The sequence below is a fragment of the Mustela lutreola genome, chromosome 13 (assembly GCF_030435805.1).
Source record: "Mustela lutreola isolate mMusLut2 chromosome 13, mMusLut2.pri, whole genome shotgun sequence".
Classification (NCBI taxonomy): domain Eukaryota; kingdom Metazoa; phylum Chordata; class Mammalia; order Carnivora; family Mustelidae; genus Mustela; species Mustela lutreola.
The window spans coordinates 86,190,683-86,211,607 of record NC_081302.1 but is presented as its reverse complement, the minus strand read 5'-3'; the positions used below and the strand labels follow the sequence as shown (position 1 = coordinate 86,211,607).

Genomic DNA, 20,925 nt, shown 5'->3' with positions numbered 1-20,925 from the left:
CTTCCTAACTTATACTAATTTGCATTCACTATAAAATAAATGAAAGATAAAAACCTAAATCCAGGAACTTAGTAATGTCTACTATTTGAGAAAAATGTTAATCTTCTTAGAAATATTTCAAATCATATTGTAAAGGCAATTCAGAAAAGCAAATAATGCCTCCTTTATAGGTAATTTTAAAAACCCCTATAATCCATCAAAATGAACAGTAATGAATGTTAACTCAAAGACAATGATAAAGGAATGGAAGGGAATCGGTAGCCCTGAAGAAACCCTTTAGAGTATTGGAATAATTACCCACTCTTAAATAGGAACTGTTAATAAAAGACCAAGTGAGATAAAGTTTCTTCAAACTTTGTATTATATGCTTTTCTCTCCCAATATTTGTACAGAATAGTTTTTCAAACTCTTTTTCATATAATACCCAAGTTATTTTTCAAATCTTCTAGGAGGACTAGGCGTTCCCTTCATAACATCCAAGTTTTATTGAATGACTTCTCTGGAAATAAATCTTAACCACTCTGTCATTTTAAAGTTCAATTACTAGAGAACTGCCATAATCAGACCTTCAGTGTCTATAGACGTGTATCTGATGATCACATTTTTAAAAAATGTATATGGATAATCACAGAAACTATAAGCTGAAGTTGCTACACCTTAATAGGAGACCCTTCTGAGTATTTCCCAAGGAATTGCTCTTTGCAGCCAACCTGTCCTACTTTTCCTGCTTCAAATCTTCTCTTCAACATATACCAATGATTAGAAAAGGTGCAACAGAGAAACTAATATGTAAACTTACAATCAACAGCCTTCATTTTATACTCAATCAGAAAAACAGGTATTCTTTTTCTGGAAATAGAAATTGGATTTGGACACTTTAAGAGGCGTTTTATTTTAAGAGGGGGAGGGAGAAAATCTTAAGCAGCTTCCATGCACAGCACAGAGCCTGACACAGGTTTGGTCTTACAACCCTGAGATTATGACCTGAGCCAAAATCAAGAATTGATCAAGAGCTGCACACATAACTGAGCCACCCAAGTGACCCTGACACTTCAGGAAGGCTTTTCTATTTCCTTACAATACCTGTGGTTTCCTTAATGCTTAGGATTCCACCAACACCAAAACACCACTGTACTTGAGACACCCAATACACAAAACATACACTTGGGAACTTTTTTAATTGAAAAATTTTAAGAGCCCTGATTGTTCCAGGAGTTAAAAATTTGCTTTCTTCCATGCCATCAACCTCAACAACTCTCTAGCCTCAGTTTAAGGTGTGACTTCCATCCATCCATTTCAAATTACTCCCTTCACATGTCCTTCTATCACTTGCTCTTAGTACTTTCTTTTTAGATAGATTTCTATATGGACATATGTAAGGGTACATATTCTCCTCAATTCTATTAAAAACTGGACTATTTGCTTATACTCTCTAATGGCTCTTTCTCTGACGCTCAGTACAATGATGAAATCGTCTAAGAATTTATCATTTCTTCCCATGATTTCTCTTGCCACCCACTGAACTTCAAGCTTAAAGAGGGTGAGGACCAATTTTATTTTCTTCACTCTTATACAAATGAGCTGAGACAAAAATGTTCAATAACTGTTTGGGAAATGAATAAGCAATCTGGGATTTTCATCCATATACTTTAATTGGTTCTGAAAACTACACTTAAATTTATGCCATTACTCCATGATATTCCCGGAGTCTGGTTCAAAAAATACTGAGTGTCAAATGTGCTATGATATGGGGAACATTAATAAGAGATGAATAAAATGCAAGCATAACAAGCAAGTAAGTAAACATGATATACTGAGAAAGTGACAGGACTGAAAATTCTGTAAGACTCTTAAGAAACCTACAAAAATATCTGTGGAGACAGGGGAACAATTTTAGTGTTTAGTACACAAGGGGTGGAAAGTAGATGAGGTTAGAAAGGTAGACTGAGAACAGATCATAAAAAGCCCTGTGACCTAGAGGCACCTGGCTGGCTTAGTTGGTAGAGTGTGAACTCTTGATCTTGAGGTTGTGGGTTTGAACCCCATGTTGGGTGTAGGATTACTTAAAAAAAAAAAAAAAAATCCCTGTGGCCAACAATATAGTTGGTTTTTTGTTTTTGTTTGATTGTTTTTATTTTTGAGAGACAGAGAAAGAGAGAGTGCACGAGCCAGGCTCTATCCCCACAAGCCTAAAATCACAACCTAAGCCGAAACCAAGAGTCTGAGGTACAACCAACTGAGCCACCCAGGTACCCTTATAGTTGGGTTTCAATTAAAATGAAAAGCTATTGCATCTGAAAAAGGAGACCTACAATGATCTAATTCACATTTTTAAAGGATGCACTAGATACGATGTGGAAACTGAATTACAAGAACAAAAGAAAAGCATGACAAGTTAACAAATGACAGTGCCCTGAGAACATATTTACCAGCAGAGTTTTAAAATCCCAACAATCCACCATAGATAATCAAAACTGAAATACTAAAAAAATCCAATACCTTACTCTCCCTCAAACAGCTACCCCACCCCTGATCCTGAACACACTTACCTTCTGTGTTTCAGTTAATGGTTATCACCATCATCACCCCATCATTCAAACTAGAAAACTCCTAGATCACTTTTCATCTCCTCCTCTCCCACCAACACACTAGTCTGTTAAATTCACTCTACTTCTGAATTACCATCTGGAATCGGAACAATCATCATGGACACTAAAGATCCTTTCAAATATCATGTGGGGGGAGGAGAATATGAGAGTGAACCAACGATCTATGTGGTCTGTTTTCTGATCCATTCACTTCTTTCCTAACACCCAGTCACCTAAAAGGCAAAGATCAAAACTCCTCTACTTAAATCTGTTTTATCTAAACATAACTTCTTACCTTCTCTACTCTAACCTCCTCCCCTAAACAACTCCTAACTGCTCAGGATCTCTGTTCACTTATTAGCCCTTCTGACACCATTCCATCTTCCCACAACCCTCCCTCCCTATCCTCTACATCCAAAAAACCCTACAGCTAGCAAGTATTTACTCACCTTTGTGACCTGCTCAAAAGTTATCATCTTAGCGAATTCTTCCCAGTCTTCCCAGTGTAAGTGAATACTTGCTTCTAGGTTTTCAGAACATTTCCTATACCCTTCCTTACTACCAACTGGTCTTATACGTTGCTTCTGCAAAACCACCAGACTCTAAATCCCAAGAGGGCAAGGACCATATTTTATTTGTTGTATATTCTCATGTCAACAACCATGTGTTGCCCTCAACTGGTGTCATTCATTCACTAAACAAACATTTAATGAGGATGTAATATAAAATGAAGACAAATCACTAAATGATAAGATCCGTACTCTCCTAGAGCGGACACTCTGGACAGAATCAAGTATAAACAAATAAATGAACACAAAATCATCACACAAAGATTTTAAGAAAAATCTTGTAGGACAATAAAATTTGGGGACTTAAAATTTTACCAAGTATCAAGTAAAATAATAAACACAAAAGAAAAATAACAAAAGTGAAAAAAGTAACTGTAAACTTAATGTATATAATTTATTTCCTAAAAGCTGGTATTCAAATTTCTTTCTTGCACTCCTGCACAAACACCAAACAATTATACTACCAGGAAATCAATCTAACACCTAATGGTGAATATATAAACTCTAAAGTTCAAACTCAAATTGTTCATTTGTTAAAAAAGAAAAAAATAACAGCATAATTACACCATGTAATGAGATTCTGGGATTATATCCATGTAAGGAAAGTTACTGTTCTGGACCAGCACTAACCAGAAGAAAAATAATGCAATGTAAGAAATTCTAAATTTCTAAGTACATTAAAGAGAAAAAAAGCAACAGATGAAATTAGCTAAATAGTACATTTTATTTAACCCGATATATACAGACTTTATCACTTCAACATATGACCATATTAAAAACTTACATTCTTTTTCTTCTTATCAAATCTTTCCAATTCTGTACTTTACACATCTAATTCAACTGGCAAATTCTCTCCAATATTTATGTGTATGTATATTTCATTACTTAAAATGCAAAAGATTTGAATACCCAAGTTCTTCCAAATATGCTAAACACTACTGAAAAATTGAATGTAATTACAATAAAATTAAAAATCTTACAGTTTCACTAGTCCCATTCCAAAGATTCAATAGCCCACTTATGGCCACATTGAACAGCACAGCTCCAACAGATTTACGGCATCCACTTCACCCACATTTTGTGTCTTTTATCAGCACAGACCAAATAAAACAATGTTGTCCTTTTTTCCTGAGACAGACATTTTCTAGTCCTCTTATCTGAAACAGCTGTCACTTTCTCTACCTTTAAGACCTCATAAATTATTTCACCTCTATTTGTTCCTCTAGGTCTAGAACACTAGTGCCATGGGAGCTGAGGGTTGTTCTACTCTGCATACAGCTATTATCTGCAGTGCCCAAACTGCAAGAAACCGTCAATACGGCAACAGCAGAAAACCACTACTGAATGTTTTAAATGCTAAATTATTTAACATGTACATCATACTTATGTAATATCCAAAAAATGAATGACTAGAAACTGCTTTTGACAGGTCGTCTTCCATATGGTTCAAGTAGCTGCAAAATAATTCAAATTTTAAGATCTATAATTTCAATCAACCTAGGGAGTATCTTGTCCATTCAGAGGTCTAAAAGATCATAATATGAACCTAACTATATCTTAGTTTACCTCAGCTCTGACACTGTAGCACAAATACTGGGACATAAACTAGTTCCTCCTAAAAATATAACCATGTTATATAGCAAGGGAGAAATTAATAATCTGAATACTTGTTTTCTATATTATACTTCCTATCCCCCCAAATTTGGAGCATGTCGTTTTCTAAAACCTTCTGATTTCCTCTAATATTTTAAAAGATTTAATGGCTCCAGGTCAAAGTCAATATACCATAATATAAAGAAAACAAAAAAAATAAGGATTTCTGAATTTTCCTAATTAATCATCATGTGTTATTCTAATAGTAGCAACAGAACCAGTATAAATCTAAAGTTTTTATACCTGTCTAGTGGGATAATAATTGGGGCTGTTAAATATGAGATCAGATGTGCAGGGAATACAGAAGTCTTCTTTATCTGTGGTTTTGCTTTCCACCGTTTCAGTTACCCAGAGTCTGGAAGTAGACAATACTCTTCAGACATATGGTCAGAAGGTCACTAATAGCTTAATGCTACATCACAATGCCTAAGACATTCACCTCACTTTATCTCATCACAAATGCTATATCACATCATCAAAGGCATTGAATACAGTACAATATTCTGAGACAGAGGCCACATTCACATAACTTTTATTTATAGTATAATTGTATCTTTGATAAATTGTATATGTATCTCATTATTGTTAATCTCCTACTATTGTGTCTAATTTATAAATTAAACTTTACTGCAGAAATGCCTGTTAATTAGGGAAAGTACATACAGGGTTTGGTACTGTCTGTGCTTTTCCACTGGGGGTCTTAGAATGTTTCTTCCTCAGATAAGGGGACATTGCTATATAGGGAAACCACAACATGAATCAGAAACCTTCAGTATAGGGGCGCCTGGGTGGCTCAGTAGGTTAAGCAGCTACCTTGGGCTCAGATCGTGGAATCGAGCCCCACATGGGGCTCCCTGCTTCTCCCTCTCCGACTGACACTCTGCCTACTTGTGCTGTTAAATAAATAAACAAAATCTTAAAAAAAAAAGAAAACTTCAGTGTAGATTAACAGCTTGCTTTTTCAAATTTTACCTTTTTTCTGCATTTGTGTTCCTAAAAATAAAGCACTGACTTGTAGAAATATAATTTACTGTAGTGTCCAAGTACTGCCACAGGAGTTAATCATTTCTTGATTGAAGGAAACTAGTAATAAATAATTGAAGAGGAAAAATAAATGTGTAAGAAATCTATCCATGTAATTTTTAAAAAACAGATTCAAGAAACTTTTACTCTCAATAGACTACATGAGAATTTCACAGTTGGAAAATAGGGTAATAAGCCATGTTGGGGAAGAAACCTAGTAGTCTCTTTGAATCCTGGGTTCCTGTGGAGCAAGGAATCTGACTCCTTAATTTAAAAAAAAAAAAAAAAAAGGAGGGGGGGTAGGTTGATGCAAAGTTGAAAGATAAAAGGTAGATGAGTTGATTTCCTTGAGGACAGATATGTAACCACTCAGATTCAATCCCATTTCTAGTTCACAAAACCACAAAATGCTTGGTCAATGTGGATTTCCTGGTAAAACTGAGAGGACATTATAGTATGGCAATCTTTGGGAAGCAAGAGCAAGAGGGGCACCCAGGTGACATCGAAATAACAAACAAGTCTCTCTCTGTTTCCTATACACAGATTTTAGCAGACATACACAAGGTTCTAGAAACTACCTGCTGAAATATTTAAAAGGCTATAAACCAGGTGATTGTTTCTTTGCACTAATAATAGTCAAAATTTTTTAAAGGAACTATAATCAGTATCACAACTATATGCTCTCATTATGGATCAATTTAATTGTTTTAATGTACTACATTTAATGTATTGAATAGAGTTTGAATAATACATACATGCAGCGTAAATCTTTGTAAGGTCTCATGAGCTAGGCTATAACTTTACCATAAAATTGCTTAACAATTTCCATTTACTGAACTCCTTGGTGGCATTACTTTCTAAAACGAGTAATGAAAATTAAAGCTACAAACCAATAGAAAATTATTTTAATAAATATACTCACTGTCTTGGAAAATGCATTTATCAAATGTATACCTTCAATCTAGTCAACTAAAAGATCAGTTCACAAAAGAGAAAGGTTGAGTTATCATTTTAACTCATCAAAAGAGTGTCACTATATTCATTATTTACCAAGATGGTAAGCAAAGACCAAGAGTGTTTTCTAAAACCTTCATCTGTCAGGTATAAGCACTTCAACATTTTTCTTTTTTTTTTTTTTAAATAACCATGACACCCAAAATGGGGCTCAAACTCATGACCCCAGCAAGGTCAAGCAGGAGTCCTACAGCTGGCCAGACACCCCAGGCATCTTCAAATATACTTATATAAAAACATTGTTACAGTGTTCCATTTCTCATACTGTATAGGTAGTTGAAAATCGGTTAAGTGAGAAACCTTTACAAAACTTTCAAATTGTACTTTTCTGTATTCTATTTTCACTTGAATTCACTAGGCTTGAGACACAAAAAATCCTAGTTCAAAAATCTTATGTGTAAGATTTAGCACTCAATAGCCCACTTATAATTAATGGACTTTTTTGCTGTACTTGTCAGTTGGGAGTATCTGGAAACGTTTGGGAGTTTTGAATGGTCTCAATGACTGGCCAGAGATCCTAAATAACATATAACGTACCAGGACAATCACCTATGCTACCAGCAACAAAAACCAACTAACCAAAAAGTTACCGTGATTCTTTTGAGTAACACTTCAGAACAGAGATTCTCAAAGAGTCCCCAAACCCAACATTATCTTCATCAGGGAACTTGTTAGAAACTCGTTAGCCCTACCTGAGACCTGCTGAATCAGAAACTGTGAGGTAGAGCCCAGAAATCTGTTTTAATGAGCCCTCCAGGTGACTGCAATGCACACTGAAGTGTGAGAACTACCAATCTGAAAGGATATTCACATGGATGCTGGTTTTTAATTAAGAGTAGGCATTTTGTTTTTTCCACTCCTGTATCTCCGCCTTAGGAAAGGGTACAGCAAACAAAAGGACCCCTCAATACATATTGGTACAATAAATACATGGATATAGTGCAATTCTGAATGACATGGCTCCCTCATAAACTCTGTATGACTGCAAAAATATAATTTTGTGGACAATTACTCTGATTTTCATGTTCAACTTTGTTGAACTGCTGATTCCTAATGTTTAAATATTCTAACCAGTCCATGAACATATATATATTGTAAGCAATTCTAAGAATTAGCATTATAGACTAAGTAACCACTGAGCAAGTTACTACTGCCTCCAACACTTTTAAGAAGGTCAGAAATTAAAAGACAGTCACTGTGTGAGATTGTTTACTTTTTCTCATTACATATAAAACACCAAGCAACATTTGTAAATCTAAGCAATGTGTCACATTTGATGCTGATTTAATGTTACCTAATAATCTGAAAATACCCTGACAAAAAATTAACTACCATTATTTTGGCACAATGTACGATAATATAATTTGCAGAAATTAAATAAGCATATAAAAATGAGAGTAACTCCTAGGCCAAACTTGGCAAAGTTAATAGTGAAAGGATTGTATTTACATGGTTCTTCTAAACCCCCAAAACATACGTAAACCTTCTTTCACATTCACAAATGTCTGGTAGGATGACATTTTGCATAAAGAAGATGAAACAAGGATGACTATGTCTTAAGAGATCCAGTCACAGATATAACATGAAACATAATGAATTACTGTGGCTACTCCTTTAAGTTTTGATACTTATATCCTTGTATTTCCTACCTTAAAGATAATAATTATCTGAAATAATTTCAGAGCTAGAAACAAATGTTAGATGTAAGTATCAATTCCAAAGTCTTCAATCTGCAAACACACAGAGAATTTAAGAAACTCCAGGTCCAATTACATCACTACTCAAGTAACGTCCACACATTACTATTGATGCAATGCAGAACCCTTGTTTTTAATTAATAAAAACCATTTCTTATTAATGGACAATACTCTTATTTTTTAAGATTTTATTTATTTATTTGAGATAGAGTGAGAGAGAGGGAGCACGAGCTGGGGGAGGGGGACAGAGGGGGAGAGAAAGAAGCAGACTCCCCGCTGAGCGGAGAGCCCAATGTGGGGCTCAATCCCAGGAACCCGGGATCATGACATGAGCAGAAGGCAGATGCTTAACCGACTGGGCCACCTAGGTGTCCCAACTGATACTTAAAAAAATAATAGTAAGTTGAAAATTTAAGAAGTATGCATTCCTACTAAGTACACTTCTTAATTCTACCTAATCGCACTAATTATAATTAGTCTTTATGAGATGGAAATGTATTACATGAAATTTGGGTAATTATATTGTAGAAAACACAACTGAAATTTTACATACACATATATGCAGAATACCACCTTTTAAAATCCACTTCTTTAACTCAGAAGACAAACAGTAATTCTAACTTAAGATTTTTATATCAACACAGTCAACAAATCTAGTATCTACTGCAGAGGTGAGAACTGGTAAGAGTAACAGTGATTCAAACCATAAAACTATTATATCTGAAAAACAATTTTTAAAAAATGTGTACTACAAACTGGCATGATTACTTTAAGAAATGCACTATACTGCATCTAGAAAATACAGGCTTCTCTTATTGAAAAGGGAAAATGTACATCATAAAACAAATCAGTATTTTGGAAGATCAGTATCTTCCACTGATCCCACCAGGTAAATAAAAAAAAAAAAAAAATCAAATAATAAGTTTCAACCAAAAGGAATCCCTAAAGATAATTATAATCTAAACATGGTTTTATAGAAAAAGACAAGAAGTAATATTCCCAAGGTAACGACATTCTGGTTCTGCCTTTAAATATTCAGTCTTTTAAGATTCAAACTTCAACTATTAATAGTTTTTCAGTAATCAAGAAAACAAAATTTCAAGATGGCTTTTCTACATGTAGAAGACAGTGCTTTTGACAAATAAAAAAAATACAATATATAATACATAAACAGAGTTCAATCAGACACTATTAAAAAAATTTAAGATCAGATACTAAAAAATATATATATAATATCCCCAGAGTGATGTTCTAAAAATTACTAGTCCACACTCAACTGGGAAGCTTTGTGTGTTTCATTTTACACAACTGTGAACAATTATGTAAAGTGAGCACACAAAAATTGTTTCCTGTTTTTAGAAATTTGGTTCTGAAGGGTGCAGGAAAGGTAATAATGCTCTTGAAAGTATGCCACTACTCTCGATGTATTTAATCATCATTTATTTAGGATGAAATAAACCCAAACGGGTCTATTTAACTTAAGTGATGGACTTGCTACTTACTTTGAAGTAGTTTCCACCTCTTCCCTCCACCCTGTCCCAAATAAGTCCATGTCAACAAGCATCTATCAATGAAGTAATCACAGGAACATACTTACAATTGCTTAATTTAGGAGTCAGATATGTGGGTGTTCAAGAACTTACTTTTGAAAATAGTCTTTCAAATCATTAGCACTTTCTTATATTTCAGGAACATATTTTAACATATTATGAGATATTATAACACAACACCACACACAAAACATTTAAATACCACAATATTCCCCAGAAAATTTCCTGTTTTTGCAAAAAAAAATATCCCTTTTATTTCTTATAGTCCCATTTGACACTAAATTTCAAAACTTTTAAAAAAGGTTTAAACATAAACATCACATTCACAAGACTTTTTTTTTTTTCAATCACACACTTATTTCAATCACACACGTATCTTTTTCTAATTCAGAATCTTGGCTGTAATTAGCAACCAAACCCCCAAATATTAATTAGTGACCATTAATCATTCACACTAATTACTTAGTAATTATTATAGACTTTACTTTTAAATACCAAGTTACTGAAATGTTCAACAAGTATGTTTTGAATAAAATGTGAAGATGTAACTTCAATTAGTACTTGAGAGACAAGATCTAACATTCCATTAATGTCCTTGTTGATGATTTCTATTTCTTATATTAAATAGCAATTCTGGAGAAAACAGGTTATTTTTTCCTCTAATATTATGGATACCGTTGGGTTAAATAATTTCTTTCACTGAGTGCTCAGTACTCATTTTAAAAAGAAAAATCCAAAATTTCAAGGAATAACAAATTGGGTTTTCTGAAATCTGGACGAACCAAAAGTTCTTTAAAAACTAGGTCTGTCAAAAAACAAAGAAACAAAACAAAACAAAAAAACTAGATCTGGCAAGAAGAAAAACAATTTATTTATCTTCAAAGCAAACAAAAAATGGGTAAATTTTGACAAAATAATTAGAAAAATGGGTGTTTATTTTATATACATTACTTACATAATAATAGCATATGAAATCTAAATCCTACAGACTTTTAATTCAGTAAATTATGACACAGAAAGAAACATGATACTGTGAAATTCTAAGATTGTTTCATATTAGCTTTTTATGGAAAATTATGGTAGCATATGACAAGTTCACACTTATTTAGAAAAGCTAATATTATTTATTTTTATATCTACTGCTTTTAAGCAAATGATATTCAAATATCTTCCTCAGTCTGTATACTAATTCACAAGAAAAAGTACTGACTGAACCAGCCACAAAGTTGTTCATACAAAAACACTAAAAACTGAGTAACTGGGGATTCACAGATGTTCCACTTGACTGTCACTCAGAAGCTGACTGTTCCCAGGGTAAACTTGGTAAATACTGGAACAAAGGTTTTCTTGATGCAGGGAAAAAGCTGTGTAGAACTTTATTCTTGGAGCCAGAGTTGAGCCGGACACTAGAACGTTCAGGAGATAAGGACATCTCTTTGTGTACTGGCTTTCAAATGTTCTTGAATCAATGTTACAGAATTTCACAGCCTTGGCCAAAGACAGCTTGGTATTAACATCAAAGGATCAAGTCTTTCCCACTCTTAATTCAGTTTTGAAGCAAAATACAAAGCTAGCAAACCTGGGATTATATGAATAAAAATAAAGATGATGGGAAAGGTATATTTAGGTGCAATAGGTATCATTTAAAAATTATAGTTAATGTTAAAACTCCCTACACTGCAACTAATTAAATTCCACTCCCTGTCAACTCATCATACACGTGGAAAATGTGATGAGAACAATCTTTTTTGACTATTACTTACAACTTCCAAATCGTGTTTTCAAGTATTTGCCAAAAAACAAAAGCCTATGAATACTGCAAATTTTAGAAAATAATTCTATCCATACAGCTGTGTTTTAAAAATATGTGAAACAGTACAAAAGAAAAATGTTACAAAAGAATGCATCTCAATTTTGCTTCACAACTGCTTTTATGCAAGATTTTAAATTAACTGAATTTATTTTTTTACAAAGTATGCCTTCCAGCATAAACAAATACCATGCAAAAACAAGTTAATTTTTACATACTGTTCATTTCAAAACAGAATAGTTTTCATAAAAATGCTAAAAGCATGATACAGTAACACACTAAAATGTGAGAAATAACTGTTATAATCAATAGCTGATGCATCAGATTTGTGGCTTAATGTAAATATATAATTCCTTAAACATAATTTTAAATTAAACATGGCTAACATACAAAAGTTTAAATATAACAAGGACTTTGTTTTAGAATAACAATTATAATGGGATTAAAAATCAGTTTATTCCTAGTACTGAAAATCAAACTTCAAAATACCTATTTGACAGTAGAGGGAACTAATCTGATCCAATGATCTCAGCCATTCTCAAATTAATTTTTTCTTTTTTAAATCACCACTTGAACTGTATTCCTTGGAAACAAACACAACTGGCCTGTCAGACAAGTTTACTGGACTTAACTATAGGATGATATTTACAACACCACAAAGTTAATCCATCTTTAATACTTCTGTAAACATTCTCAAGAAATACCCAATTCTAAACCACACCAAATCCTCTTTTAAAATCCAACCTAACAGTATTTTTTTATTTTAAAAGAAAATTAAAAGGGTAAGATCTAGATACGGACACCAAATAATGGCAGATAAGATTACAAATAGGCATAATTTTAAAAGCAAAAGAGATTTGCCTCCAAACAGTTTTTTTTTCCAAGATTCAAAAGGTTTATTTGAAAAAATCAGCACAGGACAAAGATATCCTTAATATTCCTTCTCAGAATATTTGAATATTCAGAATCTATATGAAATGTAGACAGCAACTCTGATTTCACAGAAAGAACATCATGGTTTTATACAAATGTAAACCCATTCCCACATCCCTCCCCAACGTACTATTTTTATCCACCCCTTACTGACATTAGCTTGTTCACTAAGCTTCTATCTTCAGTGCTACTTGCAAAAACTAAAAAAGAGAAAATCATTTTCATTTTTAAATCATTGGGATTAATTAAAGCAACCAAAGTATTACTGTTACAGCAAAGTTTAGTAAAACTATGAGAGAATACTACTAATAACATTTGTAAATTATCCAAAATGATTTCTTTATTAAGATTAAGTAACTACACAGACTTCACAGTTCTATGGCATATGTATATTTAGCTAAAGTCACAAACACATTTTAACATTCACAATGATGAGCATCATCATTACCATTCTAATCTACAAAGGTTATGTATGAATAAAGAAAAATACAAAAACCTCAAGTTTTACAAAAAAAAAACTTTAAAGTCTACATACATTAACAATAAAACCATTTCTTCCAGGTAACAAGTAAAAGTGTAAAGGCATACCACTGAGGTTTTTTTCTCTTAGTAGCCAGGAATGAAATAATGTTTAATATCTACGACGCTTATTAGGGCCTTCAAAGTTGCCCCCTTGGCTTCCTCTACCAAAACCACCAGGACCACCACTAACAGGACCTACACCACTCATTGGTGCTTGAGGGGTTTCAGAACCTGTTCTACTCCCCATAGGTGATCCCATCTGAGATGATGGTCCTTGAGGAAATCTATCATTGTGCTATAATACCACATAATAAATATGAAGTCCATTTGGAACACGCCAAATGTAAGTGACAAGAAAAATTGGCAAAATCCCAAGTGGTGGTGTCATGAAGTTCAGCAGAAAGTCCAGCAGAATCAGGATCACACATAGAAGGAAGAAAGGAGCAATTTAATTAGTTACTACGTTAAAAAAAAAAAAAAAAAGCATCTGAAGAGTTACAATTGCTAATGCTATGCCCCAATTTCATGAAAAAAAGAACTGATTTTAAGAAGTAAGTGAGTGCCATTTAAACCTAATCAGTATTACAACAACTGTTCTGATCTCTCTTTTTCTTAAAAGCTTATACTGTGCTGTGTAATAAAAAATATTTTTTTTTGAAAATCAAAGAGGTAAAACTGGGGAGCAGCATCACATTGAAAAAATAAACATTTTAAAAATTTCAACAGTAATGCTTTTAACAAAAAAAGTACTAGTACAAAAACAAAGAGTTAAATTTCAGCATTAAAACCTTTGAGGTGTTTTTCCAGAAAGACTATTAATGGGAAAACAGATACAGTTTTTAAAACCTGACAGTTTACTAATATGTACTACTAATAGCACAATTAAATAAATATCTGAAACTTATGCTTTGGAAAACTTTACAATAACAATATACGTTAATCTCAAAGGATGACCAGAAATCCCTACATGCAGTAGTAAAATGTCACTGTGAAAAAGCCCAAGGGTGATATTCAAATAAAGGTCACAATTTCAGGGAGAGGGGTGGGAAAATGGGCCAGTTAATATTACTCTTAAGTTACTACAGATGATTGATTATATGCTACAGAAAAACTTAACCAAAGTAGTAAAAGTTTTTACTTAGCTTTTCAACATTTTACTATAATATAAAGCCTCCAAAGAAGGAAACAAGTACACTAATTATATCATGTGCCATCTAATCATAGATACTATGGCACTGCCTTTTTATCTCTGTACATAAACACTCATTAAAAAAAAAAACTGCTGGCATGTCTAATTTTTCCAAATTTTTAAAAGACTGCATTAAAGTAATTAAGTTTTAAAAATGATGAAACACTGTATCCATCCATTCTAAGATGCACATTCACTTTTAACATCTCTGAAACAGTATGGATTTATATTTGATGGCATGTCTGAATTTAATTGGCAGTGCTTTTTCTTTCTTAGCAGCAATGACGCCTTAACATCTGCTGTGTAATTCCAAAACTAAACTGCCTTTTCAAAACATACAATCAACCAATCTTCCTTTTCTGAATATTATTTAGAACAACCATTAACAAAACCAAATGAGAAAATGTTCTGCCAAGAGTCTCATTTAAACAGTGATAGACTTCAAGGAAAATGAGAGAAGTTACGAGTCTTGCTACTGATATTCAAATAAAATAAGAACTACTGAAAAATTTTGCTTTTATAATTATTTGACCCAAACAAAGATATCTTCACACTGTCAAACCAAGAAATAAACTGTATGCTTTTTAAATTTTGTAACAAATACAAAATGAGTAATTCTGTAAGACTGCAAAATGTAAACTGAAAATACACGTTAAAATTTTAATATACATTATTTTATAGTTTAAAAAAGTTCCCTGAAATTAATCGTAAGTGATCTTTTCGTTAAAAGTGTTTACTAAAACCTGTTTTCACACATACTGGAGTTTCATTCCCCACCAAAGGTAAGGAGTCCACACAGGAAAAGAACACAATCTTAAAATACTTGGCCTTTACAGTGAATACTAAGAGGTGGATACACACTAAAAGCAATATAAAAATAACTGTAATTAATATGTATCTGCCATATACTTGAGTACAAAAGCGCGCCAAGAATGGTAAATTAACTCTTGTTATATATAAAAATTGCCTCTCATAAGTCAATATAGAACTTCACAAAATTACGTTTCCTTCACTGCATCGTGACCTTTACTGCCAAGACAAATGATGCCAAATTATGTTAAGTGTGAAGTTACCTTTGGGGCAGAAAAATATGTATTACTGAATATAATCAAAATAATGTTTATGATACATTACCACTGCTCCATTATCTGGCATCATTGGAGTTCCCATATTTGCAGCTCCTTCTGGTCCCATGGCAGGACCAGGACCCATTGGTGGGCCAGGTATAGTTCCTCTGTTGTTCATATTCATACCCATCATTGGAGGAGGACCTTGGTTACCAGCAGGTGCTGGGCTAAATGCATCTACGCAAAACAATCTATACTTAGAGCTGTCCTATCTTAGTTTAGTAAACATTAAAAACTTAACAATACTTATGCAAACTATATAACAACTATTATCAAAATCACTTCCTTCTTTGAGAACAGGGCACCTAATTTTATCTACTCCATAATAGAGCATTACCTACACTACAGAATTTTCAACCCAAAATCAAATGTATATAAAACAAATGAGAGAACTATCAGTTATTGTAGGATATTTGAGACTGTCAAAGCTTCAAAGTTTTTTTAAAAAATGAGTATTACTTGTTATAGTCTTTTTTAAGAAACTACTCTCTTACAATGGTAACTATATTATACCAGTTTAAATTAACAGCCAAGGATTAGCACTTGGAAACTATAAGTAGGTATATAAAGTTCACTAAAACTAACCTCTTGACTTTAATGTAAGTTACTGAACATATTCCAAAATTATAGGAGGTACTATTTTTTAACTTGAAACATTACAGCAATAGGCAATCTAAGCAGAACCACTGAAAAGCGCCATCATGACAACGCTTATTTTTTAAAAGCAAATATAAACATTAACAGAGCTATCTGAATTTTTTCGACATACTAAAAATTATAGAAATGGGGATAATCGTATATACTTCAAATTTTTCCATCAAAAAGATATCCACCCAACCTCATGTTAATTCCAATAGTGTTTGAGCTGAAATATTGTATTTATAATGGTTTCAAATACAACATTTTAACAAATCTTCTTTGAATTTTATTTTTAAAAGTATTCATACTTTATTTCATTAAAAATTCGTAACAGACAAACTCCAACTTAGAGTTCTCTTCTAGTGTTTCATTCTATAGGTCAATTTTATAACCCTCAGAACTCAATTTCTCAAAAACACATTATAACAGGAGATTGATACTTTCATTCAAACCCAGAACTCTATCTAGGACCAAATGCAGCTGACTTCTACATAAGACTGAGCCCAGGGAGCAACTGGAAGGAAAAAGTCTTTCTTACTCCCTACCAGTCCCTGGCAATATACAGACTACCACTCTCAACCCAATCCTTGGGAACTTAGCCACTTCATGAGATGAAATTATTTTCCTTAATCCCAAAATGTCCCTGCTAACAAACTGAATATTGTAACTATCCAAGAATATTTCTATTCCCTTAGCATAGCTATAAATAAAAATTTTTACTAGAATTCCATGACATGTCCCACATGGAAATGAGGAAGAATGGAGACACTATCTATAAGGAATCTTAACTTTCCCTAAAAAGAACAGATCAAGGATTAGGATTTTCTTCTCTTTTTAATAAAATATAGTTTTTACACTTAAATTGCAAGATTCAAATATAACTATACAACTATGGGTATAATAAATCAAAAATAACATTTCCAACTATCAGTAATTAGAGTCTTATTTCTAGTAATTAAGATTTCTATCACTTTACTTTAATTACTTTTTACTTTTTATTTACTTTAATTACTTCACTTAAAGTAAATTTAAAGATCTAAGAAATGTTAGAATTATCTGGTCCCCTGAAAACAGTTTTATAATCTATGTTTTACTTGGCAGTACACTGGTGATACACCAGAAGATCTTTTGCCACATTCTATCAATGTAATTTGATAAGAATATGACAATTTACTGATTCAACAGTGGCATTCAACTGCATGATAATGATTCATAACTCTAGTAAGCCATCAGGACAAGGTCTCGGATTGAATAAAATGTACATTGGAGAAAATTAAATGGACTGGACTTAAGGGGAGTTGAGAAAGTGCTCAATTGTAATATGGTTCTCTAATGAAATAAAATGCCATAAAAAATTTTAGTTCTCTTAAATTCCTAATTAAGGAAACTAAAGGTATACACTCTCATTATTCTTCTGATAAAGTTGCTAAAAGTCAATTAAAATGCTTCCAAGGTCTCAGCAACATCAGAAATATTTCAGCTGCTTCTAATGTTAATGACAGTCTAATAATTATAATGGCATTTTAAAGTACCTCCAATCCATAACCTCACATTTATAACGCTTAAATAAACTATCTGTATTATATTATACACTATTCTACAACTTACTTTTAAAAGACATAATAATACTGAAGTACTTGTACATTACCAGATATTCAACTGTGTCTCTATAACTTATGTCCTACAACTGTACCTACAGAACTTATGTATTCTTTGTTCACCAATTAATTTATGTATCCATAACTAATTTCAAATTAAGATCTTTATAGGTAAGGGTCATGTATCATGCTTCCTTTGTATATCAGAAATGCTTAGTAACTTCTTACTGGTAGGTAAGAAAAATGACAAAATATATAGCAATGAACAATTTCAGATGATCTGATTGAAAGTAGAAAATAAACTGCACGAGAAATCAGAGGAAAAAAGGTAGATCACAGAAAATGTTCATCCCACATATTACTTTTTTTTTTTACTCCATACACTATATATCCTAAGTACTACATGCTAATGGTAATGTAATCTCTACAATATGTATACTTTGAGTTATGTAAAGATTTTAATTTTGTGACAGCTTCTGTGGGACAATATGAAACAAGTATTTTAAAAATTTATCTAATTTTTAAGTGTATGACATTTCAAATCTACTGCTTCCCTCAATAGTGGAGAAGCTAATGTAGGTACTTTCTTCAAAACTTTACATAATCTCTAAAGATATGCATCAGCCCAGATGCATAAGACATATCTAATTTTCTTGACATGTCACAGATGCCTCTGAACAGTGCACTTTTGTGCACAATATGGTAGGTGAGGGCAAAATAAGCTAAACATTCAGTAAAATAAATAAAAATAACTAATACACAAAACATTACCTTACCAATAAAAATTTATAAAATACTCTCAAGAAGTTTAAAAACCCTACAAATTCAGCAACTATCAAAATTTCTAAGAAAGGTAAAAAGAGCCAATTTGAAAGCATGAAATTTGATTTTTTAAAAATGCAACATAGATATATTACACCATGGAATGACTGAACAGGTTTCAGGTTTTATCAAAGTCTATTTTTCATTAAGTCTATTAAAACATAATATACCTTTTAGCCTTCAATGAAACAAAATTCTTCCTTAGCATATTAGTTTTAATATACTTGTATTTTTTCAACTTAATATAAGAAATTTCACCATTATAAGCGCTGGTTCCAAATTTTAGTTTGCTACTGATATGTAGATACCATAAACAGCATGTACAATTCCCCAAAGAATTACAAGTTACAGAAGGCTTTTGCTTCAAATCCCTACCTCCCATGTTTATTGCTCCACGGGGACCCATATCACCCATTCTCATTTCCTGTTCTCTCTGTAAGTAAGCATAGTTGTCACAGTCAACCTATCGATCTTATGACTTTACATTTCCCATCTAAAACCAAAAAGAAAAGAATAAATTGGGACATCACTTTCCATTAAAAAATTAAAACTTTCCACATGACTTACTTAATAAGAACACTGAAAAGAAACTTCAGTCTTCCAGGTCTGGTATGCCACAGTGCTTAGAGCACTCAGTTTATACTACTAGATTATCAATGTGTCAAATTACATAAAATCTATCACAGAATGTTTTTAATGTTCAAGAGAGCAAAGACATATGCTTAGACTCCAAAAAAAGAAAAATCTAGTATTAATAACCACCAGGGCCCATTATTTTTTTCCTTCCACGAGGAAATTTTGTCTTAAAACAAAAATGACCACTACCCCTTTTATATTCAAATGTATTCAAACATCCAAAACAAACAGCTATGGCGTACTAAGCCAAAAATAAAGTTATATAGACAATTTTCATTGTTAATACACCTTTGCATTTGTTCAAATATTTGAGCACTGTTTTTCACCCAGGACCTAAAGATTTGCCATGAAAAGTCTCCACAACACACGATTATTAAAAGTTCAACCTAACACTGCTTCCTTTATTTGAACAAGGGTTTTACTTGGAAATCTAAATAAGTGTTATTACACAGTCAGCAAGTTCTGAAACAAAATGCTCTCGAGGTTAACTGTGATACAAAAGGTCATGCAAATGACAACTTTTAAATTTCAGTAAAATTCAACTCCTTCTAAAAACTCATTTATTAACTCATATATTAACAGTAGTTATACAGAATTAACTTCAATGAAATCTCTAGGTGAAATTACCCCAATTCTGTAATTCAAACTTGCACTATTATGATCTTTTCCATTATCAGACCAGTGTGTTAAACGTAGCAATCATAAAACACATTTTGAGACAAAGTAGAAATGTCTAAATCTTAAAAAGGTGCTTTTCTTTTGAAAGCAATTTTATTAAAATGTGATTAAAATTCTTTAAGAATACAAAATACCAGTGTAAAACACTAGGAAAAAGAGGAAGTAAAAGCCTATGGTATATGGCAGATAAGCCCAGATCTACTGCCCTTATCTAAGCTAATGGGCATGCCTCAAAATGTAACCTTTAAAAAAGCTGTGGTTAAAAAAAAATAAATCACTTACATAGCATCAGGAAGAAATATTTGTCAATTATGTAGAAAACATAAATCCCAAATTTTCTCAAAGCTATTTTTTTTTAAACTTTCCTACAACAACTAAAATTTGTCTCTTCTCATAAAACGTTTGGTTAGTGATGGATACTAACTAGCAAAACAACTAGACGATTTCATAGGATGGATTTCTACTGTATGGAAAATACTACTTTATCATCAAACTTAACACTATCATCAATAAATCAAACCAAGCTGTCATTTCCTCATCACCAGAACCTGATAAAATGCAGACTGCTTCAGCATGTCCAAAACCTTCCAGGTATTATTTATAGCAGATACTTGTTATGGAAAAGCTGGTTCCATTTCAGCACCACAGTAAAATGCATGATTTTTTGACCATGACATCTTAGGTGAACAAGGGTTTAACTTTTAGTTTTGGATTTGCCTTAACAATGAAAGATGAAGAATGCAATATCTAACCCCTAACAAAGAGTAATTAAGATAATCTTATTGTATGAGACTTCAATTTTCAATTGAGACTTCAATTTTCAAATCCCCCTTAAATATTCTGACATCCTAACTGGATGCCTAGGATTCACTGGTGG

The 20,925-nt window shown here is 32.6% G+C and overlaps 1 protein-coding gene across 2 annotated transcripts in view; it reads right to left on the bottom strand.

The window, feature by feature from the left end:
• The window catches only part of PSPC1 (paraspeckle component 1), a 104,949-nt gene that overhangs the window by 14,779 nt on the left and 69,245 nt on the right, over nt 1-20,925 (bottom strand). For both annotated transcript variants that reach the window (XM_059144158.1, XM_059144159.1), the window contains exons 7-9: nt 19,110-19,167; nt 15,683-15,852; nt 5,054-13,654 (exon numbers count right to left, since the gene is read on the bottom strand). In XM_059144158.1, coding sequence (XP_059000141.1) covers nt 13,469-13,654; nt 15,683-15,852; nt 19,110-19,167 — 414 coding nt within the window. In that variant the 3' untranslated portion in view covers nt 5,054-13,468. The remainder of the gene's footprint in view (nt 1-5,053; nt 13,655-15,682; nt 15,853-19,109; nt 19,168-20,925) is intronic.